Here is a 24,060-nt window from a genome sequence, read left to right on the forward strand (position 1 = left end):
TGGCCGGAGGGAAAAGATAAAAGCTTGCAGATCACGAGACCTCATTCCCTTTTTTACGCCCGTCTCTCATCCTGGCAGCACCTCGCTCTCCAGACGTCTTATCGTCGGTAGTAAAGGCCCACCTTGATTTTGGGACATTCTCTCTCTCTGTATTGGATTTATCAGCTTAAATTGTAATTATATTGTATTATAGCATGTTGTTTTGCATTCCGATATTTTATTTAGTAAATTAGTTTGTTTCTCCTCAGATTGTTGCCGCTGTTCTTTGCTCTCAGGGCCATCTCCTTCCCCTTTTCCCCTTTTCCCTTTTCCCAGGGCGTGGGCCCATGGGTTCCCTGTCCCATTCGTCACGGAACCGGGCTAAACACCCGTAAACCGTTGACAGGTTTCCTCATTCAGGCCCGTCTCCCTGCCTTTTCCCTTCTCCCCCCACCTCCCTGGGGCATGGATCTGTGGGTCCCTTCACCTCGTCATGGAAACCAGGCTGAACTGTGACAACAAACTTGTTAAGGGTGCGCTCGATTCCACTGTCAATGTCACCAATGAAGATATTAAACAGCATTGGTTCCAGAACTAAACTATGAGAGACACTACTGATCTCGATCTGGACATTGAGCCATTGATCACCACTCTCTGCATACAATCTTGTAACCAGTTCCTCGTCCATCGAACAGTCCGCATATCAAATCCATATTTTTCCAAACTGGACAGAAGGATGCTGTAGACTTAAAAATAGAGGTCATAGAGGTCATGGACAGAAAGTACTCCACTAGAACTCCACAGCATTTCACAGTCTAAGTATATGGTTGATTTCTCCACAGCTTTTAAGAGAAACAAAGGATGTGGGCAAGTGATACCAGTCTTCTCAGCCTATTTACTATGCTGTGGCTGGGTTTTCAGGTGGCCAGATCATTTGTCCTCCTGACAATCAGACGTGCTTAACTTTGCTGTTACTCCCTGTTATTTGTAAGATACCGGTTATCTCAGCTTCAGGTCACCAGGCAAGGAAACTGAGAATCTACTTTGGGATCTACCACAATTTTTTTAAAAAGTTGGAATTTCTGGTCTTCCATATCTGAATCAGGACATAAAAAGTCGAATGGAAATGATTAATCCAGTCAGCTCTAATTTGCTGTATGTAGTCAGCAGAAAGTATTTTCATATGAACTTGACGATGATCTCCAGAGGTGCCTTCCAACTCCTTTGGGTTCTATAAGTAGCCAAGAAAAGCATAGCACCATTAAACACACCATTTTTTCCACAATGCAAAAATAAGCAATGACAAAAAAAATGTGTTTTTTTTTGTTTGTTTGTTTGCTTGTTTTAAATACAGTGGGCTTTTTGTAGTAGAAGCTACAGGATTAATCATAGAATCATAGAATATCCTGGGTTGGAAGGGACCACAAGGATCATCAAGTCTAACTCCCATCTCCACATGAGACCACCCAAAAATCAGACCATATACCTGAGAACACTGCCTAAACAAGTGCTCCTTGAACTCTGGCAGCTTGATGATATGATCACTGCCTGGGCACCGTGTTCCAGTGCCCAATCACTCACCGGTGAAGAACCTTTTCCTGACACCCAATGTGATCCTCCCGTGGATCAGGCTGGAGAACAGTGGATAATATGGAGAACAATGATGATCAAACAACAGGAACCTGTTTCAGAAAAGGCAATGAAAATGAGTACAGAACATAAATTGGTTGCGAACCCCTCGCCAGAAATTTCCTGAACATGAACTCATTGAAGTTCCAATTTGTAAACCATCTTTTTAAGAGCTCAGTGACGCAAGTAAAACAATTCCAAAAGAGAACATAGTGGAAAGGGAATTGTAGCGGAAGAAAACCACAGGTAGGAAAATGAGGAAATGGTTTCCTGTGGGATTTCTGGTGAGAAGCAAACAGGACAGCACTGCTAGGTACCCAAGACTACAGAAATGACAAACCGGAGATAACCGAACATCCAAGCCTGCCGCCACTTCCCCCTTCCCGTCCCCCCGCCCCGCCCCCGTCTGTCTTTCCGCGCTGCCCGCCCCCTCTCGGGCCGCGGCTGAGGGCAGTGCCTTCCCGCTTCCGCACAGCGCATGCTCTTGCTACCCATCGGCACCGCCAGTACGCATGCGCGGGTCCTCGCTCCGGGCTGGGCGGAAGCGGGCGGGCGGCGCAGTGGCGGACTGTTCGTCGCTGCCCTCGTGAGCAGGTAGCGGCCGGACGCGGGGCTCTGTCCGCACCGAGGGCTGAGGGGAGGAGTGCAGTGGGTGGCCCGGCAGTGGAGCAGGGGTCTTCTATAGAGAGGAGATCCCCTGCCCGCGCAGCTGCCCTGTGCTGCCCGGGCTAGGTTCTGCTTTCGGCGTGAGCCGTTGTACCCCTCTTCTACGTGAGCTGCCCCGTAGCCGTTCTCTATGGAGACTGAGTCCCAGCTGTGACAGATACAGTGTTAGAAGGGTCAGAAGTGTTCATATATATTCTATTATTTCTTTTTTCCTATTCCTGTTTAAGCCAGTTTGGCCCTGACAACACTGAAGAAAAAAGTTTATATTACTAATGTTAACAGTCTAGTGCTAATACTAAACTAACACATGCAGGCCGTTGGTTTTAAACATCGCGGTTTTTGGCAGTAGTTGGCTTAACTGTAGTCCTCACGATTTGTGCACTGAGCTTCCCATTTCTGTCTTCCTGAGACACGTGCGTAGTGCAGTGGCTGCTTCTCAGGGCTGAAGTGTTGCTGAGATAAATGGCAGTGTAACAGTACATTTTCCACCAGAAACCTGTAGCTTTGGCCTCTGTTAAGCTGTACGATTAGTAGATTACAAATGAATAAATGAGTTTGCATTTCTTCTTAAGAATTCTAATTGTATGCTAGTAGCCGGCTCTGTTAGAGCAAAAAGGGGCTGGAGCTTACTGCCAGGCACGTGCCCCTGAAGGCTTGTACCAGCACGTGCTCAAGCCCAGCAGCCTAGGGAATAAGGTGTCATGCGGCTCTCTTGGCTTTTCTTTATGTTTAGTTAGCTGATGTTGTGTTTTCTCCTCAAGTTACAACATGAGGGGAAAAAAAAAAACATCCAGAATGGTCCTCTTGGTTTTATTAAAACTGCAGTATGACAAAAGGTTGCTCCTGTGAATGATTGGAGGATCGATTTGTACTGTAGGAGCTCAGTACCTGCTGTTTTGTTCAATGGCTTTTTTGAGAAAACTGAACAGAAACTGTGAGAAGATTATATTACTGTCTCTACATATATGTTTGTGTTAAAAGTGAACCATTAGCTTCTTCGAAGTTTTAGCTCTTGCAAAGTGATCCCAAATATTGTTCTAACTCCTTTATGTGTTTACAGGGGCTTCAGAAATCTACCGTTTGAGTTCACCCCATCAATTTGATGCTGATGTTCTTCGCTGTTCCTTCATTCTTCGTGTCATTTTGGTGAGAGTTCCTCCGAATCCATGAAATCATGTGTTTATTCCCTGATTGGGAGAATGACGTTAAGCACCTCTCTTCAAGTAGCATCTGCTTTGATAGATAAGGAACTTCCTTGTGCCATGAACTGTTACAGCTTCCTTGTCCCAGAATGACATTAATCCTCTTTGTGGTGTTTTCAGTGAAATATTTCTTGGTTATAGAGAAAAAAGTAATCTTTCCAGTTTATCTATTGCTTCTTGGGATTTCTTTATTTTTCTGCTCCAGAGCTGACCTCATTTCTGGAAAGAGTACAGAGGAACAATCCATTAGTTGTAGTAATGCCTAAAAATAGGAAACAGTAGTGCATGCATACCTTAGACTTGAACAAAGGTTAAAATGCTGGATGGGTCTGTGTAATCCAGGCAGTAAGGCAGTTGCTTTCTATCCTGTGTACTGGATTAATGTACTGTTAGGATAAAATGCATACAATTTTGGATTCTTCCCACATGAACTTAATTCTGGAGTCAGGATGGAGAATATTAATGGATTTATTTTTTAGTGTTGTTCTTTTCATGATTAAGAGCAGATGAATTATTCACACTTGCAGTGTTTCCAATGTAGTTCTATTGTCTGTAGTATTTAATTCATGTTCTGACCTTGTTCGGTGCAGGCAATAAGTGGTAAAGGTTGACTTACATCTTTTAGGATCGTATTATGAGCTCTTGGTTTTTTTTGTTTGTTTGTTTTTAAATGTCTTTTGACTCCCCTTCTGAAGATAATAACAGAATTGTATGTTTCAGAGAACTAGTCATATAAGCCAAATACAATGGACCCATTCGGCAAATAAATGCACAGTGTAGTCTTGCTTTGTAATCTCTTTTCCAGTAAATGCTTGTTTCCCTTATTCTGGAGTGGGGAAAAAAGTAGTAAGTAACTGTGATTGTCTTTACATTATTTTCTTTATATTACTGGTTCCTCATATTTACTGAGAGATATGTGGTCTTATGAGTGATAATTCCATTACTAGTGAACTGAGTTATTTATGATTTGCTATGATTGTAAAAATTCAGTTTATCTTCATTGCATCCTAGAAATTCTCAAAAAGCATTTTCCAAAAGAATTCAGCAACCTGTATATCCAGAATGTACGTGAAGTGATTCCTGATTCTAACAGGAGGTTGACTTGACTGGTCTGTCATGGCTAATGTGTTTTCAACTGCAAGAATGTCCTCTGGGTTTTTAGAATATTAGGGCATGCTGGTGTCTTTAGTCAGCAGTATATGTGAACATTTTTGTGTACCAAGCTTGCAACCTACAGTTTTCCATGCTGAAATCTTGTTGAAAATGTTTACCCCCTTACTATGCTGGCTGAAGTCTAGAATTTGCTATTTCATATTTCTTAGAGAAGCATGGAGGAAGATTAGAAGTAGTGATGAATTATTTTGATGTTAAGAACAAACTTAGATTTCTTCTGTACATTTCTTCTTAGGTTTTTCTTAGTAAGAAAACTATTTCTTACTTTTCTGTTGTTCCTGTCTCTCACTCGTGTTGTGGTACTGTTCAGATCAACAGTTTTCTGTTGATTGTGCCTGTGTGGCGTTAACTACACTTGCAAATGCAGCTTGTGGTGTCTTAGTGTGCATTAAAGGATGATAGAGCTGATCTGAGAGTTCAAGTTCTGGTGTGTTTTCTTTCCAAACACGTTTAAGAACTTTTTCTTTTAAACTGGAACAAGAGTTTAAAGAGCCTGCAGGGGAAAAAATACATATATGTGACTTTCACAGAAGGACTTAAATGCCCAGGCCTAACACCCTATTTTGCAGTGTTGAGTTCAAAAATTACGGTCTTTAAACCACATGTAAGCTGCTGCTTGATTCTGTAAGTGCATAGGCTTTTGGCTATGTACTTTAACACTGAAGTTACCAGGCTCTCAAAGCTTGTTTCTGACGTGTGTTGCAAGTAAAAGGAAAAGCAAGTTATTTTGCTTTCTGTCTGAATTGATGAAAAGACTGTGAGCCTGACAGCTTTTCTTGTGCCTGCACCCCAGACAGTTTCTTAGCTCCCTAACTGAGGTCTGAGATTGTTACAGTTAAGCTGCAAGAGAAAGGAATGAAGACTCCTTTTTATTAACACTTATTGTAGAATACTATTTTCTTTCTGAACCTGGAGACAGAGACATTCTATCATTGCATTATTTTGGTGGAATATGTCTCAATATATCCAGAAGAACAAATTCTAAAATAACTGCTTAATTTTGTTGGAGGTTAACCTTTGTTTAAAGCTTTTACTACTAAGCAGTTGTTTTCCTGTGTACTGTGATTTAAGACGTTCTGTATGCTTTTGGAATATATCTTAATATTCCCTAGACAATTAAGGTAGAACTATTGGGTTATAGTAGATTGTTCCACTGTCAGAAATATAAAAGCTAGAAAATCATTAGGTCGAAAGTCAGATATAGGGTAGAGCAGCATGTAAAATTTCAGCCCACAGCTACCTTCAAAGTTACATTTCACTTAGTAAGCAAGTAGTGATCTCTTTTTCTCTCTCTTCTGAATTCATGTGCAAGGTGAAATTATTTACACAATTCTTTGATTGTTAAGATTATGAAACTTTTTGGTTGCTCTGTATTTTTGTCACTTTTAGCTTTTGGAAGGCAATAGAGGCTTTTAGTTCCTTGCCTTTTTCTTTGTGCTGTGTATGTTTTGAACCCATCCCCTTCTTCTGCTGTTCAAGGAGCGCCCCACGATGCTGTCTACCTCTCACAGCCTGATGAGTAGCTCTGTACCCACCACTTAGAGAATTCTAAAGCAGCAGACTCAGATTTGAAGGGATTTGAAGGGATGCTTGTCAGTGCTACGCAGTTAGCCTTTTGAGAACAAGAGAAACATGGCAGACTTACTTGCACTGAGCTGCTGTTAACACCGAGAACAGCTCTACAGATATCTGCATCTAGATTTGGGGTGCCCATGCTGTATCAGTTTGGTTTTGAAAATGTATTTCTGTGGTTCTTAGAACTACAGAGTATACATTTTTGCACACACCCACACTAATGTCTTTGTGTTTTAATTGCGGAGAACAGAAATCTGGGAGTGTCACTGATTATCAGTTAAAATACATGAACTTATTTTTATATGTACAGAAATTTAAGATTTGAAAAAAAACAAAAAAAAAACAAAAAAGCACAAACCACCCCTGTTTTCAGCTTGTATGTTATTTACATAAATTACCTAAATGGTAGGAGTAAACATGAAGTATGTGGTGGAAATAATATGGCTACGTCCCACTGCATCAACTGACATATGGCTCCTTTTCATAAATTTCCCTTTCTAACCATAGAGGCGCATGCAGAATATTTGCCCAACTGAAATAAATGGTAAAATCTTCTTTTAAATGAGATCAAAGGGGCTGCAAAATTTGAAGGTAGTTTTTAAACCTGAATTCCTTTATTTGTTTTGATTTAACAACCGTCTTTGAACTGTAACAAAACGCATCTTGCTGTTACACATCTCTGGGAAAAAACAAACATCTCTGTAATTGCTCAACTACCATAACTGTGAGAAATTGAAGAAGCATTAATTCACTATATTGTACATCTTCCTAGCTCATTATAATGCTGCTGAATGAAATGTTGCTGATTAACTCTGAAGTCCACTGTTTCAAAATGAAATAGATCAGCTTGTCAGCCTGCTAGAGTATAGTATGAAGTAGATACTTCCAAGTGAAAAGCTTTTTAAGGGTAACTTGTGGAGCTTCCTTGTCTTGTGCATGCTGGGGAGGAAGTTAGAAAGAAAAAACTTGCTTGCTGACTCCTATAAGTAGGGAAATGTATGTCATGAGCAGGGAGGATGCATGGCACTGTGACCTTGTTATTGACTCTCCTGAGTTCAAGTGGCCGCTTAGTTTTTTTTGAAATTGCTTTTATGGTTCTGGAGTCCTGAGAAGGCTGATGCAATTAATTCTAGGGATTATTGCATTGCACCTTGGGGTCAGCGTGAGTACTACCAGTTGAGGCAGCCTATCTGTCTGTGATTTGGGCAGCATCGTGAATGGAAGTCCTCAGCTCCGGGATCTGCTGTGTGATTGATTCTCACTAACAGCTTCCCATTATTGTAAGGACCTTTTACAGCCTTCTGTTGGTCTTTGCTTTCTGTGAAGTGCTTGTTAAGCATAGTCAGTTAACATGCAATAACTTAGCTGTTTTGTTTTTATTTTGGAGAGTTGAGGAAATCTTGACAAAAGCACAAACTGTTTTGAAAATCAGAGCACAACAAACATAATTTGGCACTTGAGCACCCTCTTCTCTAAAGTGCTGAAATACTGTACTGATTCAGCTCTAATTGTACAAACAACTACAACTTCTAGTTGTACTGCTTTTCAGTTGGCAACAAGATTCTGCCTTTGGTTTGCCATTCAAAGTCTCTGCTTGTTTTTTTAGCGTGTTTTTTTGTATGTAAAGTATTCACACTCTTGTTTATATTCATCGGTTACTTTTAATCACGAATAAAGTAGTATTTTGTTTTCATTTTCAACAGAATGGAATGTTTTCAAAATAAATGACAATGAAGGTCTATCAAATATTAGCAAACGTCTAGCAAATGTTACTGTCTCTTTGGCTAATCATGGTACTGAGCAATGAGACTGATGCCTCTGAAGATTTTTAGTCATATAATAAAGCTCTCATGTTACAAAATAGATTTCCCCTTCTGAGTACTCTGGAACTTCTACTAACTCTTAATTTGATATATTTGAGTAACTTCAGGAGTCTGTTTCTCATTTTTTGTTTAGATAGCAACTATGCCTGTTCAATTGCTGAAGATCATTAAAGGAAAACTTGAAACTCAACTACCAAGCTACTTACAGAGGGAGGATTTAAAACATTTGCAGACAGGACTTGATCATTCCAACAGATACTTCCAGGTAACTTACTAACAAACAAATTCTGGTTGGCTTTGAACTAACTCTTTCAGCTCTGTTGATGACTTACTGGTGCTCTGTGTTTCTGTGCATTTGTTGCATATCTTTTTTTTTTTTTTTTGGCACTGTTGAACTTAATTGCACTGCTGTATTAACTTCATTGGTTTGTAGTTTTGCCCCTTCCTCTTACCGAATTACAATAGTATGCAGAAGACTGTGCTGAAAGTGGAGTGTTTAGGGGAGGGTGTATATATATATATATATATATATATATATATACATATATATATATATTTAAACAGCAATGAGCACTACTATCCTCCTTATAGATCATGTTTCTTGGTTATGACCTTCAAAGCAGTTTTTCTTTCTTGTATGAAACAATTCAGTATCCAGATTTATGAAAAGATGACTCTGTAGCAGCTATCTGCACCAAGATGCTATTAGTTTTTTTTAATTATTATCAATTGTGTATTATGTATTCTCCAGGAGTCCCAAATACGTTTCAGATTCGAAGTACAGTCCTAATGAAATGCAGAAGTAATATTTTCATTCCTAAAACAAATATACTCTGTAAAACGCAGCATAGTTCTCGAGGATTTTCTTTTTCAACCTTTTTTTTGCATGTATGGTACTGAAAATCCTGTTTATCGTCTTTGGTACTTATGAGGCAGAAAATCAACATCACCCCAAGCTTACCTTCCGGCCAAAATGAAAACAAATTCTGAAGAAAACCGTAGGTGGCATGCATCTTCCAAAAAAAAAAAAAAAAAAAGCACAAATATTTTAAACATATGGACTGATCCGATCTAATGATTTTTTTTTTTGTATGCAAAAAGATCACCTTGTGTCTCCACCTGTATATTCCCAGTTCCAACCCTCGTGCTTTTCTGACCCTGTGGTGAATCAGTTCAAGGAAGTAATGGCACAAGACTGATCATATTAACAGAGAGAGAGTAGTTTTCACCTGCTCTTGTTCTCCAGACTGATTCGTTATGGTGTCAAAGATATGCCAGGAGTACTGCAATTAGATAAACTAGAAAGGAGCAAAACTGCCTTTTTTTTTTTTTGGAAGCACAGCAGCAGAGTGTGATAGGAGGTGATTTGATGACATAAATGAGTAAGAGTGACCCAGCCTCCCTTAGGTCTTGTAAAGGAACAAATGGAATTATCAATAAAGAATGCTGCTTGTAAACAGAGTTTTTATTTCTCAGGATATAGTTTTATGTCCTCATTCACCTGCAGGGCATATAGGCTTTCCTACTTTTAAAAGCTATTTCTGCAAACACTGTTGGACAATGACAGGGATTCTTGTTCGCAAAAGAAATACCGGAGCAGACAGAAACAGATGCTGAATTAAAAAATGATTCTGCCAAAATAAATGTTTCCAGTAGGTAAGCAGAATGATTATTAACAGACTAAGCATACATGTGATGTTGTAGCTGATTGTTGAAAGTGTACAGAATCTTTCTTAGAATTTTTCATTAAGTTAATAAAACTCCATGCTGCGTGGATTAGTAGGTGACTGAAACATCTTGGCATAAAAACAGAACAACTGGAGGGCTGATGAAGCTTGTGCTCATACACCATTAAATGTGTTGGAGATTCCAGTTCCACAAGCCAAGCTTGAAGCAAGTGTGAGAATGCACTGATGGCAGGTTATCTTAGGGATGGCACAGCATGCTGTCACTCTGGAGTTTCAAAAAATCAAGTCCTCCTTTGAGGAGGAAAGAAGAGTAAGGGAGGATTTTATCAAGTGTGTTCTTGGAAAAATATGACAAAAATCACCCCCAGTGCTTCTCTCTGGCATCTGTATCTCTGTACTTTAATTCCTCTGAAAATTTTTGATTTCTAGCATCCTTCTGAAGAATATAGAGTTTAATTTAAATTTATGGGAAAAGAGCACGGGCAAAGTCCTTACCTTCTCAGTCAAGCTGTGCCCTGACTGAACCTGATGCCACCTCCTGTTAATTTATTATCCTCTGGGCTTTACCCTGGCAGCTGAACCAAAACTTGAGAATGTGCTGTCATGTCCCTAGAGCACTGCTACAGCTGCCAAGTCAGCTGTTGGACCAGACTGAGGAACTAGGCTGTGGCAAGGAGGGAGACGGATTCACTAGAGGCATTGCACATAGACAGTGTGAGGGTAGTCTAGTGGCATATGGAATGAAGAGGGATTTGGAAGAAGTTTTTTGAGTTTGATGTACAGTGCAAGATTTGTGGGGGAGGAGTGAATTTGAGCAGGTTTTTCCAGAGCAAGTTTTACTTAAGTTTGGAGTCCAAGAGTTTTAGGTGAATTAAGAAAGCAGTGGGTAGTATTTCTGCTGAGGAGAAAAGGGTTAGAGTGTAGGTGTTTAGGATACAAAGAAAACTGATGGGGGCAGGCAGTTCTACAGAAGAGTGGGATCCTAGAATCTGAGAAATCATTTGAAGGTACTGGGATGTAGGAGGAAAAAATGGAAAGTAAAAATGGTCAAGAAGCAGAGTCCCTTTCTCATAAACGTTTACTGTTCTTTACTAAAAGAACATAGCGTTCCTAAGATGATTTGGTTTTATTGCAGACTTCATTACGAGAAAAAATCTGTAGAATTTCTTTTGCTGGTGAGTGCAGTTCAAGACAAATAGTCGCAGCAAGAACAGTTGTACCTAGTAATTGCAATTCTAAAGTTGTGATTTTGAGAATGAGTGAAAAACCCATCTTTAAATATTCATACACAGATCTCAAAACATTATTCTGTGGATGCTGATTGTTAAAATAAATATTTGATCCTTCAGTCCCTCTACAAAATGCAGCTGTGTTCCTTGTGAAAAGCAGGAACTTAACTGCTCAAGACACGTGGTCATAGATCTTTGACCTTTATTTTGGTCTACATTATTCCTACTGTCTGAGCAGCAATAAAGCTATATGGTAAATATTCAATTCAACATAGGGTGCTTTGTTTGTTTTAGTGTAATAAAATTAAGATATGCTTTGGGTTGGAAACAGTATTTTGGAATTTTAATTCTTTATAAAACAGTAAAATAAGTCATGTTAAATTTTATTTGGATTCTTCCTCTGTTAATTTGTTACTGCAGTATTAATGTTACTCTGAAAAGCCTCTACAATAGCAATTCACTGCTGTATATTTTATCCTAATATGGTTTAAGAGGTGTTTACTGACATTTAAATCAAGTTTTCCACAGAATATGTGAATTATAAGATCACAGTGATTTACCTGAATGTTGCTTTTGTGTATTTATAGATGATTGCCTCTGCTGTCTCTTTACAAAAGAATTCTTATTTGCTGTGTTTTATAGTTCTCTTAAATGTTCATAGACTCAATTTTCAAATTTCTGTATTTTTCTTCACTGAACCAATCTCTATGCCTTTATCTTCGAGGTGGTTACAGTGCTTTATCGACCATACTGTGTAGAAATACATTTGACTGACATCTTTGTTTCTGCTGAAGATGAAACTTTATTGATGAGATGCCATGTTTCTAAAAAGCAAAAAAAAAAAAAAAAAAGCCAACACAGTTGTTCCGAAGAAAAGTTAATGTAACAAAAATTGCTACAGTTTTGCTTCAGTGCAACTTGGTACTTCACTGTAATAATTATACATATATATATACACATACATATATTTTTGCATCTTTTAGAGCATTTGTGTTATTGACAAATCAATATATTGCTGAGTTTCCAAGTTTTGTGCTGCTTTCTTTGTTATCCCAACTATTATTTTTTTAATATTGCAGAATATTATGTGTCTGTGTGTTTTATCTCTTGACTGTGATTTCATTTGGATATTTATGTTGTAATCCTCTGTAAATAATTTTTGAGGAATTGCTGTATCTTTTAAGATTTTGAATGGCCTGTTATTTTAGTAACTTCTGTGCAAAAAGTGTAACTGTTGTGTTATTGATGTAAGCAGTAAAAAGGTATTTCCATAACTATAATTTATGTTTACCATCTAGTCCTTAGCATCTAAGTAATTTAGACTATTTCATGCACAGAGCTTCCTTTGTATCCCTAGAAGTTAATGTATGCTGGCTTGTGCATGTTTCACCAACTGAAAGAAAATATGTTCCCTTTTTTTTAAGCTTATAGACATTTCAGCTATTATCAGTGTTCATATATTTATATATATATTTAATTCTGTTTTTACTTTTTAGGGAATAGTTATTCTTTCCTACCCACTAACAAAACTTGGAGATGGTACAGACTTTTTCAAGATTGTTCTTCAAGGTACTCCATCTAAATACATTTCTGTTTTTGCTGGACTTTTCAGCCTTTTTTTTTTGACATCGTACTGCTCCACCACTACTACTTGCTTTGCTTAGTGTTTGATAAAATTTGTATAATTGAAACGTTCTCTAGACATGTTCATTCCCCATAAAACAAATTGATTATTTTAACTGTTACAGATAAGTTACTGGAAGCTATATGGTCTTTGTATTTTCAGTTGACGTCTTGTTACAGAATCTCTTAAAATACTTTTCTGAAAATTCATTAGTTACGAGTACAGCATATTTTTAAACTTCTTATCATAGAGAAGGTCTAAGAAAAATACACAGTTAACAGTTGCCCATTATATTCTATGTCAGTACACATTTGATATAGGACAATATGCTAATTAGCAGTACATGTACTGCATTGTTTTAAAGTAAGCAGTTCAGAAAGGGATTTTCGGATGGTTTCGAGGATTTTGCCATTTTTTTCAACTTCTTTCTCTACTTCTTCTTTTGAGTAGGGTATCATCACTTGCTCCTTATGAGCCTTTTTGATTATACAAATTCTGTGATTGTGACCCAACTGTAGGCTAGGGAGTCCAGATCCTACCTGGAAGTGCTGCTTGTGATTGATTAGTTTTACCAGAGGTGAATGAAGTTGATGAAACCAACATCGTTTCTCTTCTGGCTTTGGGGTTCCCAAGGACAGCGACAAAACTTCGAGTCTTGCTAATTTCGCAAGGCTTTTCAGGAAGGTTAAGAGTTTTTGTACATTCTCCACAGTCTCAAAAATAAGTTCACACATCTAAATCATTAGTGTTATTTCTGAAATGATCACAGCTAGGATAACCTTCTAAAATAACAACGTGATGTCTGTTTCAGTCCATCTGGAAGACTACTTACTTGATAGAACCATACAGTGACGTGGGTTGGAAGGAACCTTAAAGATCATCTAGTTCCACCCCTCCTGCTTTGGTCAGGCTGCCCGGGGCCTGTCTGTCCTGGCCTTGAGCATCTCCAGGGATGGGACATCCGTAACTTGTCTGGGCAACCTGTGCCAATGCCTCACAGCCCTCTGAGTAAAACAATTTCCTCCTAATATCAAATTCTCCCCTCTTTGAGTTTAAAACCATTCCCTCTTGTCTCATCTTTATCTGCCCATGTAAAAAGTTGGTCTCCCTCCTGCTGATAAATTCCCTTCAAGTCCTGGAAGGCCTCAAAGAAGTCTCCTCACAGAGCCGTCTCTCTTCACCTCTCTCACCTTGCTGACTGCCCCTTTTTTGATGCAGCCCAGGATAAAGTTGGCATTCCCTGCACTTGGCCTTGTTGAATGTCATTAGGTTCTTGCAGGCCACTTTTCATGTTTATCCAGGTCCCTCTGGATGGCATCGATTCCTTCTTTTGTGTCAACTGCACCGCTCAGCTTGGTGTCATCAGCAAACTTGCTAAGGTTGCACTCAGTCCTGCCATCCAGGTCACTGACAGAGATATTGAAGAGCACCAGTGCCAGGACTGACCCCTGGGGGTCACTGTACGTAACGAGCCTCCACCTGGGCATAGAGCTGTTTACCTCAACCCTCTAGCTACGGCCAGCCAACTCTTTAACCACTGAATAGTTCTACCTTCAAGTCCAAATCTCTCCAATTCAGAGATAAGGATGTGGTATGGAACCATGTCAAAGACCTTGCACAAGTCCAGGTAGACGACATCAGTTGCCCTTCCTTTGTCCACCGATGCCATCACTCCATCGTAGAAGGCCAGCGGATTGGACAGGCACAATCTGCCCTTGGTGAACCCATGCTCTCACGCATCACCTCTTCATCCTGCATATGCCTTAATGCAGCTTCCAGAAGGATCTGTTACATGATTTTCCTTGGCACAGATGTGAGACTCACCTGTCTGTAGTTTCCTGTATCTTCGTTTTCTACTTGATACGTATGTTCCTGGATTATCTCAATTTTATATAGTTCTACAATATGCCTTGTGCTAATGCAAAAAAAAACATGACTGAATAATATTTTCTAACACTATGCACAGAATTGTTCAAGTTGAAGTCTGCATCATTTCTCTTTAATGTACACTGATGCACAATGTGCCTAGTGTCATGAAGCATATTCTACTTGATTTACCTATAGTTAGCACACAAACCCAATTGCACAGCTATTTATATAATTTTCTGCTTGTAAGTTAATTGAAATGAAAAATGTTAAGCTCTGTGGATGAATTTTATTTTGGAAACCTTTTCCCACTGCTGTTTTGTGGAAGGAATGATAATTGGATACATTTTTGCTTTTTCCTAGATGACACATGTTCAAGGATTAACAGCATCAATATTCTAATATTTGGAAAAATGGCGGAGGATTGTGCAAAACTCATACGTAATGGGGTAAAATGCTTTCATTTTTTTCTTACTTTGTGGACTGTTTTCCACAGATCTGTGTTACCTTTTTATTTTGTCTTCGTATAGCTATTTACATTAGAAATAGTCTGTTCAGTCTGTTCAAATCTATAATTATGAACTCATAAACATACTTAGGTAAATTTTTTGACAGTAACACTGACATGGAGCAGTTCTTTTTGTTTGTCAGTGCTGTTTCCTTTACCTAGCAAGTAAAGGATTGAGACTATGGATGAAAGAGAAGCCATCCGTTTGTGTTCATTAGTCAAATGTCTTGCCATTTGATAAGGTAGATGTTAAAATTTAATTGATTTAAGTTACACTAAAGCTTTTTTATAATTTGAAGCTACATGCACAGTTTTGTTTTTTTTTTATTGCCCATGTGCTGGTATCTTGCTTCATTAGAGAAGAAAGCTTGGTTTGATAGCTGCAGGGTAAAAGACGTTGGCAAATCAGTCCATGAGTTTGATGAGAGAGTTCTGTAAGCTGAAAACAATTACCTCAACTTAATTATTTTCATCAGATTGCCTGTCATCTTGCTGGCAGATAACCAGATATCAACTTAAAGTATTCTGTACATTATGAGTTCATGTTAGTGTTTTATTATTTGCGATAGAAATTCACACTGGAGATAGAAAGTTATTTAGTAAAGAAAACTCATCTTTGTTTTCAGGTTCTTAGAAATATTTTTATGAGCAAAAGGCTTAAGGCTTTCTCAACCATGGAAATAGGAACCGTTAAGTTAGAATTTTGTCAAAACTTTTCAGCTCGGGTAATAGAACCACAGAATATCCTGAGTTGGAAAGAGCCCTCGAGGATCATCAAATCCAACTCGTGGCTCCGTACAGTATCACCTAGAACTCAAACCATATTTCCTGAGATGGTTGTCCAAATGCTTCTGGAACTCCAGTAGGCTTAGTGTTGCAATCACTTCCCTGGGGAGAATGTTTGAATTAATTTGCTCAATAAACAGGATGCAGAATTTTTAAATATGAGGAACTGATGATTTTTATTGTCCTGATTAAAACACACATAAAAGGCCCTGAGCAGCAACGAGAGGATAGAAAGATCGGTCCCAGAGAATGCTATAGGAAACAACAACTCTTAGACAGTAACTCTCCAAGTGATAGTAACCGCCAGTGATCTGTCACTGTTGACAAGAAAGTTCCAATTTATTATCAACCTGTGTACACACTTGAGTCTGTGTAATACTGAAGTTCCTCCTGACAACGGAGAACAAGTCAAGTCAGCTCTACAGAGCTCCAATCCTGACTCAGCAGCCAAGTCCCAAAACCTTGTGCAGCCTGTAATCTAATAAAATGCTGAAACAGGAATAATATATGTAGGTTAATTGCGCTGTTGAAGGAACACCATGAATAGCATCAGCAACAGAGACAGGAAAGATATGTGCTGTACCTGTTTTCTGCAAAAAAAGCCTAAGTTTCCTGAAGCTTGTGTTTCTGTATATTGTTTCTGCCTGTATATGGAAGGAATGAAACAACTTTAAAGTGTGTTAGCAGGATAGTGTGTTTTAGGTGCAGAGGATATTAATCCATCTAGTTGTTTTCGCCCATTTTAATTTATTTAGCTCTGAGTACATCTTACACTTAGGTGACTTGCATGTTGTCTTGTAGTCAAAATGTCAAAATACACATTCGATTCCAATTTATGACACTAGTTGGAAATAACAATGGCAGTAGTTTTGTTGTGTATTAAACTGTCTGATCACCCCTAAGGAATAAATTGGAGGACATTGATCCAACTAAATGGAAAATATCTGCAAGAAGACTCTATTTGAAGTATGGCTATAATACAGTAACAAACAACCACTAAGACAGGAATATTTTCTCGATGTTAATTAGATGTGTGACTACTTTTTTAGCTTAGTTAATTTTATGCAGGAAAGAATCAGTGTTCAGTATATTCAGAGGGTAATGATTCTCTTTGTTTATTCAGTGTGACGCTTCCCCTCTAGCCTTTGCCAAAATTGACACCCAGTAACACTAGCATAAATGGTTCAAAAATTTTAGCAGAATTAAAAAAAAAAAAAAAAAAAGCTTCCTGAGACTGGTTAGAAATATGAATTTAAAGGGTAGAATAGCTAAGTAGTGGAACTTAAAGGCAGTGTTTGGAATTGCATTTTTTTTTTATTGAATGTCTTGAGACTTGAGAGTGAAATTTGACTTTAAATCCTCTTTTAATCGTAATGCCATGCACAGCACTTGCCATCTGTTTATCACCTGTCTCCATAGGACACCTTTGTGGTTGCTGGATTTAAGGTGGCAGAATCGCCTACAGCAAGAGAAGATGGTAGACATGCTTGCCACCTGGAGGTGTCTGAAGAAGCTGGATCAGCCATTTATGTAAGTAGGTGCCTAGATTTTTTAACTTCTTTTTTCCAAATACCATAATAAAAATTACATTAGAGAAAAAATCTGTTAGAATTTGAAGTACTGCAGATTATTGCAGCATGACCCTGAGGAAATGGTCAGGACACGTTTGTGTGTATGCCTACAATTATGTAATACCTGCTTCCATCCATTTTGTCAAAGTAGAGTAGCTGAAAGAAACATCCGTATCTCTGGTGGATGAGAATGGGTGTTATCCTTTCTGCCCAAGATTCTGAATGGCCTGGATGGAGATTGTGTGCTTGAAAATCCCTCATGATAATACTTTGTGCAGAACAGTCCACTGCAGGGAGTAACATTTATAGTAGATGACAAACTGAGACTATAGTGTCTGTGAAGTACTCTGTCAAAGTATATGATATAGAAGTGATATAGTCTGTTGCCAAACCCAAATTATCCCAGTCTCTGAAGTAAATCTCTACTTGAGTGCAGGGATTTGGCATTAGTTAGCTTTAGATAGCTCCTTAGAACTTTTTGAACTGTTCTTGCACATAATGGAATGCAATAATGCATACAAGGTAAACGCTGTAAGAGTGGTTTCTGCTTCAGAAACTGTGTTGTTTAAAGTAGCTTTTGTCTGAGTGTAATCAGAACAGATATTGTTTATTCTGTAGAATAAAGTTTTACTAGATTTGGAGGTGTCGGGTGATTCCAATAGCAAAGGTGTTTATTGCTGTAGCACTATCCAATGTAACAATATTTCTACTGCCTTCATTTTTGTAATCAGTTAAGTTTGTTTTTTTCTCCTCAGGTTTGTACTCAGCCAAGCACAACTCCTTCTTCAGAAACTACATCTGCAGTGAGTTTATATTCAGGATATTTTTTTAACCGTATTGGACAAACTGCATGTAAATAAGAATATGTAGAATTCTTTTCCTTTCCTATTTTACATCCATGCTCCCATTCCGGCAGTCATTTGTTTAGCTTTTATTTCTGCAAATAGCATGCCTAGAAAACAGAATGAAATATGAGGAAGTAGTATTTCTGTTGTATAGTTTCTGTCTAGATCTCAAAATAGGCTACACGTTGGCTTAGGAAATATGAATTAATAAAGTACCTTCCAATCAAGAGAAGATTTTTTTTTTTAAGTGAATCTTCCTTTGATTATAATATTTGCACCAACTGGCTGACTAGTTTGTTGTAAGAAATGTTTCACAAAAGAAATGGAAAGAGGTGTGCTCTTTTGCCTGTGAATGAATGAATAAAATTCTAAATAAAATTTAGAAAAACTTAATAAGCTAGGAAAAGAATAGGTAACTTTTAGTTATTAAGACAAATTAAAAACATACCTGAGTCTGAGTGGCGTTAAAAGACAGAATTCTAGGTGAACATTTGCATAATTTTTTTCTTCTGTCCCCTAATTTTATCATACCTTTCCAGTCTTTTGCACCAAAATACGTGTATACTCCTTTGAATTGTCTTAAAGATGGAACTGTTGTGAATTTGTACGGCATTGTGAAATTCTTCAAGCCTCCTTACATAAGCAAAGGAACAGGTATGTACTACTTTCAAAAAACTTAAAATCTCTTCCTTCAAACAGAACTGTTTCCATAGAAAACAGTTATTACTGTTAACATTGATCAGAGTCCGGTGATACTTTGACTGTGGTTCTCAGTTAACATAAACAGAACAGAATAACAAATAAGTAATGGCGGACTGTTGAAAGAGACCTGAAAATACAGAATTCTTATGGGAAAAGATTCTTGTGTAACTGTACAGTTCTTCCTCTAGATTTTGGCAGTAGGTGTTATGCTGTGGTGACAACACTGTATTTGTTATTTGTAGAAGCTATGCAACAGCTGAATCATAATTTCTTTTCCTGAGGTGAACACTTGCTGATTGTGCTAGTTGTGACAGAGGATTATAACATTTCACCAGGTGCTCAGTAAATACAGAGCTAGGTGATATTCCTGCTGAATTTGATTAAGCAACAGAATTTATTTGATTGAGAATTGAGCAAGGTATTTTCTGCTTATTATAATTCTGCTTTGCATTTTCAATATTCTTCCATGTATTTCTAATGGAACAAAAAAGAATGGGTTATGATGATTATTAATTTTTATTGTCTTAATTTTGCATGCAACAGTTTCTTGAATGATGTTAACAGCTATGAATTTGGCTCCTAAATACAGAAATTTAAGAAATGAGCATAAAATCAGACCTAGACTTAGTGGCTTCTATGCAGAACCTTTTTTAAACAGATCTCTGTAGTCTTCCTTGCTCAATAACTGCCAGCAGCACTTAATCTGAGGCCACAAAGCCCTTTGTGGGAGTGCTGTACCAGCAGGACCATGGCTTCCACAACGAGGTTTGCTTACAGTGGTAGCTTGAAACATAAGTTGAATAGCTGAAAGCTATGCAAGTATGGTTGCCCACTCAAAAAGCCAGTTCCAAGTCCTGCTGAGGTTCAATGAATGGCATCGCTTTTTGGAAGCAAAATAATGTTCAACCTTTCTTTGAACTGATCTACAATCTGTCAGTGGGAGAATGCCTAGGGGGGTCTGTGCAAGGGTCTGTATGCTCATTTCAACATATTTACCTTAACTGTACTGAGGTAGTCTGTATTGTGAGCATGTTTAATTACTTCGGTTTGGTGCATGTAGTATTTTTCTAAGTATGTACCGATAGAAAAGATCCTTTTGACTGAAAATTTTTAACTCTCAGTGTGCTTGTAGCTAAAGTGTGGTCTAACGCGTACAGAATAGATAAGAGATGTAGAGAGGTATGTGCTATCCTTTGGGCTGTTGTGCACTAGAATGTCGTATATGTTGAAGGCAGCCACTGAACCAGTCAGCAGTCATAATTAAGTTATGTAGAACATCACAGGATTTTTTTCAAGCGTCTGTTAGATTACCTGGATCCACAAGCGGATGAGAATGCTGCTGCACTTGTACATTCCATTGACCATGTCAAGAGAAGCGATAATATTTGTAGGATTACATCTCAGTGCTCTGGTGTCTGCAGGAGCAGATGACAAAACTTGCCCCTAGGAAACCATTCTCTGCATTCTTAATAAGTGTTGATGAGGCAGCAGTATTTCTCAAAAGTACTGCGAAACAAAAAAACGAATCTGAAGAACATAGGAGAATCTAATTTAAACACTGACATTTAAAAATAGATGTTAGTTTAGGAACTGGACAAGTGATGGTCCATCTGTTTTGTAGCAAATACAGTGCATGTATTTTTATCCTCGAGAACAAATAAAAATGATTACGTAGTCATTTATACACAGAACTTATTAAAGGAAATGATACATTGCAAATCTTTCAGATGAAAGTCAATTTTCACTTAGTGAGAAATAAACAGTTCCACATTTTGCTATTTTATCCATTCTAAAAACTTCCCTCGTATTGCCTGTGAGGCAAAAAAAAGATCTACCATTTTCTCTTCCAGTTACTCTTTTCTTTTTCAACACATTGTATATGGGGGCATGGAGTAGAGGGGGAGGAAAGCGTTTGGAGAGTTAATCTGTTAGTTGTGCGTGGCAATATTATGGTTTCATAATGCAAATCTGTGTAATTTTGTTACATATCTAGAAAAACAACTGGGAATCTCAGTTTAATCTGCACTACATTTAGATATCTTAATATTCATTTTAATTTAGTGATTGCTTTTTTAGATTTACTGATCTTCAGGCAGTTCTCATTTTCTGAATGGTCAGTGAATGCAGACTGATGTTCCAATTAGAACCCCCAGCCCAAAGTCTGATTAAATTCAGCTGTTTGAGCTGTGAGTTATGTTTTCAGTTTGAGAAACAATATTATATACATCTTTATTTTTTCCAATTATGAAAAATGTTTTCTTTACAATATGGTCTGTAGCAGGTTCCCTTCCCTCTTCTCTTAAACCTTCTAATCTTCCTTTTATAATTTTTTTGTTGAAATAATTGTTAAAACCTCAGCAAACCAACTGGAAGGCCAGCTTTGGTTTGTAGTGTCTCTTAGTGATTGACAGACAAAATAATTCTAAAGCAGTGCCTCTGTAAAATGAGTGCTGAAGATTTGCTTAAAAACATGCAGAGCTGAAAGATTGTTTAAAATGGACCTTGTAAGGCATTGCCTGATGCTGTTCTTTGCAAGTATAGCTCTCTAAGGCAAATGAAATAAAAACAAATTTAAGTAAATTCAAGCTCCTGTCTTCCCACACAAAGGATGTCATGTTATAGAATTTATCATATACACACACTTGGACTCCAGTTTGAGACAAATTATTGGGGGGCAAACAGTCTTGTAGCTATAAAACCTAAAATTATCTTGCAAGTGTGTGTGAGCTAGTAGTTGGAAAACGTGTGTGGTGCTGGGGGAAGTCGTCTCTCCAGGAGCAGTATGTACTGGCTTGCCAAGAAGTTCTGGTTCCTGTTGTAGTCTAAAAGTAACCTTCACATCAAAGAGGTTTGAGCACCTTTGAAGACTTGCTCCATGTCGTAGTTCTGGGCAACAGGCAAGTGAAGCATTCCACCGTGCTACAGCAGATACTCCATCAGCTGCTGGTAGTTGGGAGAAATACAAGACTGTCAGTCTTATTTTTACGGAATAGAGCAATTACCTTGCACATTTTGACAAGAGCAAAACTTAGTTCAGCTATCAATGGAAAGCATGTGACAGTTCGTTCCACTGAGGATTTACGTATACTTAGTGATTTGTGTGACAGCACAAAAGTTCTGCTGTGGAATTACATGTTCCAACAGACAAACAAATCAAAACAAAACAAAAACCTAGAAGCTGTTTATTATGCCCTGTTGTTTGTTTTCATCACCTTCAGTGAACCATAATGCAGCAGTTCAAAGATCACACTTCAGCACAGGTCTTAACATTTTTTTTCAAATATGTGTTGTGTTTACATACAGAGTTTTTTGTTTTTTAAAAGGTAATTAACTAATATGAGGAAAAAATAGATTATATAGAGAGACTGTTTTTTAAAATTACTAAATTTTCATATTCTTCCTGGAGTAATTTCAGATCCTCATAAGACCCTAGAAACTTCATACATCTGGAAATGGGTGAACTTCTTTCTTGAAGGTTCTTCTGTAGTGTTTTGTAAGCTGCTTTTCTTACTATGAGTTTTCTTACTGTTGCAGTTGTGATTCATTTCATACTTTATCATGAAAATCTCTAAAGCTGCTTTAATTGATTTTGGGTTTTGTGTAAAAAATATTCGCTACTCAGTTAAATATTTCAGGTTCTACACGATCCAGGGTTGTATCTGCTTGAGAAGGTGCAGAATGCTTTGATGATTGCTGTGAGTTGCCAGGCATGAAATGGCTCTTGTCAGAAAATTCTGTAGTCACATTAGATCTGTCACAGTCCTGCACTAATACCTTCTATTTCTGACACAGTGTTAATAGAATCATGTAGCTTTAAGCTGGTCCCTGCTGGAAGTGTGGGTGGTAGAGCCGCTCTGCTTCATCCATCTGGATCTTTGTTCACTGCATGGATGTTCCCCTAGATATGTTTCTCCTTACATGTATTAGGGCTTCAAGCAGAAGCTTTGCTTTCTCTTCCCACTGAAAGCAAGTGGTACCCGATTTAGTCTTGTCATTTTATAAGACTATTTTTTTATTTTTATTTTATTTATTTTTTATTTTTAATTAAATGTTCACGATATAGATTACTGTTATTGCAAATGAATCAGGCTGTTCTGTTGTCTGATTGTCTATCTGTGAGGTAGGAGATTCAGAGTTAAATCTCCCATAGTTTTGTTATTTAGTTTAAAATACCATGAGTTTTTTTTCCAAATGTATTGTTTTGAGGAGGTGTTTAATTTTTTTTTACAGAACAGAATGAAAAGTGTTGAAGATGCATATATATATACATATATATACATACATATCTATATATATATATAGACAGGTAGATATAGATCTAGATATATATAAAAAAAAAATTAATTTTTGGAGCCAAAGCTGAGAGTAGTACTCTTTTCCCTTATGTTCACAGTGATATATATGCATTTCTTTATTAATAATTAATGTTTCCTATCATCCAATATTGAAAGTGTTTTTTTTAACTTGTTGAGAGGAAATGAAAAAATAACAGTTAAGTAGGAAGGAAGGAATCTTAAGACATTTACTTTGATACAGAATTTGCAAATGCTGGCATTAAAGCATCTGTTTAGCCAGATAAATCTCATTGTTACTAAATGTTTTAGTACCTCTTAAGTGCATTGCCATGTTACAAATAAGCTGTGTTAAAACATCTTCAGTTTACTTATTTAGTTTGGACTTTGGCAGTATCAGTATGTTTCTATGTGTATATTGGAAATAGATATGTACAAAATATATGTATGTTCACAAACACTTTATACGTTTTTATGTATTGTTTTGCTTCCCCTGTTTTGTTGCACATATTCAGTAACTTAGCTGGTTCGGCTGTTTAGTTTTAGGCTGTTCTCAGTAACACTTGAATACAGTATTCATGATTGGTGTAGTTTTGAAGGGAGAACAGTTTGCTACAGAAAAACCTTCTTTTAGCATTGCAGTATAAGAAGCAGAAGGTAATCTCTGAAGTTCTTCCTTACCAGCAACCTTTTTATCATTTTTGTGGGAAGAAGTTATTGATCTAGGATAGTCGATTTTGTAAACTTAGAAGGTTGTGGATATATATGCACTTGACCAAGAGAGGATTCATAATTTGATCAATGCTTTCTACCTCTAAAATTGATTTTACAAGCATATTTGTTATGAACTGCCAAAGTCCTAAATAAAACCAGAATAAATGTATTTAATAAGTACTGAATGC

At 37.6% G+C, this 24,060-nt stretch overlaps 1 protein-coding gene and 1 long non-coding RNA gene across 4 annotated transcripts in view; one reads left to right on the plus strand and one right to left on the minus strand.

The window, feature by feature from the left end:
* Positions 261-2,007, minus strand: LOC110392535. The gene is made up of 3 exons (XR_002434458.1): positions 1,949-2,007; positions 1,561-1,661; positions 261-1,210 (listed from the first exon to the last, which is right to left on the minus strand). It is a non-coding gene; the product is annotated as an uncharacterized LOC110392535 (long non-coding RNA).
* Positions 2,073-24,060, plus strand: part of POT1 (protection of telomeres 1) — a 62,242-nt gene continuing 40,254 nt past the window's right edge. For 2 of the 3 annotated variants that reach the window (XM_021384775.1, XM_021384776.1), the window contains exons 1-8: positions 2,073-2,202; positions 3,335-3,420; positions 8,181-8,312; positions 12,461-12,533; positions 14,818-14,903; positions 17,168-17,278; positions 18,075-18,122; positions 18,704-18,818. In XM_021384775.1, coding sequence (XP_021240450.1) covers positions 8,190-8,312; positions 12,461-12,533; positions 14,818-14,903; positions 17,168-17,278; positions 18,075-18,122; positions 18,704-18,818 — 556 coding nt within the window. In that variant the 5' untranslated portion in view covers positions 2,073-2,202; positions 3,335-3,420; positions 8,181-8,189. Of the gene's footprint in view, positions 2,203-2,237; positions 2,448-3,334; positions 3,421-8,180; positions 8,313-12,460; positions 12,534-14,817; positions 14,904-17,167; positions 17,279-18,074; positions 18,123-18,703; positions 18,819-24,060 lie in introns of those variants that run through there. The other variant, XM_021384777.1, reaches the window with a different exon arrangement.

This window comes from Numida meleagris, chromosome 1, assembly GCF_002078875.1.
Source record: "Numida meleagris isolate 19003 breed g44 Domestic line chromosome 1, NumMel1.0, whole genome shotgun sequence".
Lineage (NCBI taxonomy): Eukaryota > Metazoa > Chordata > Aves > Galliformes > Numididae > Numida > Numida meleagris.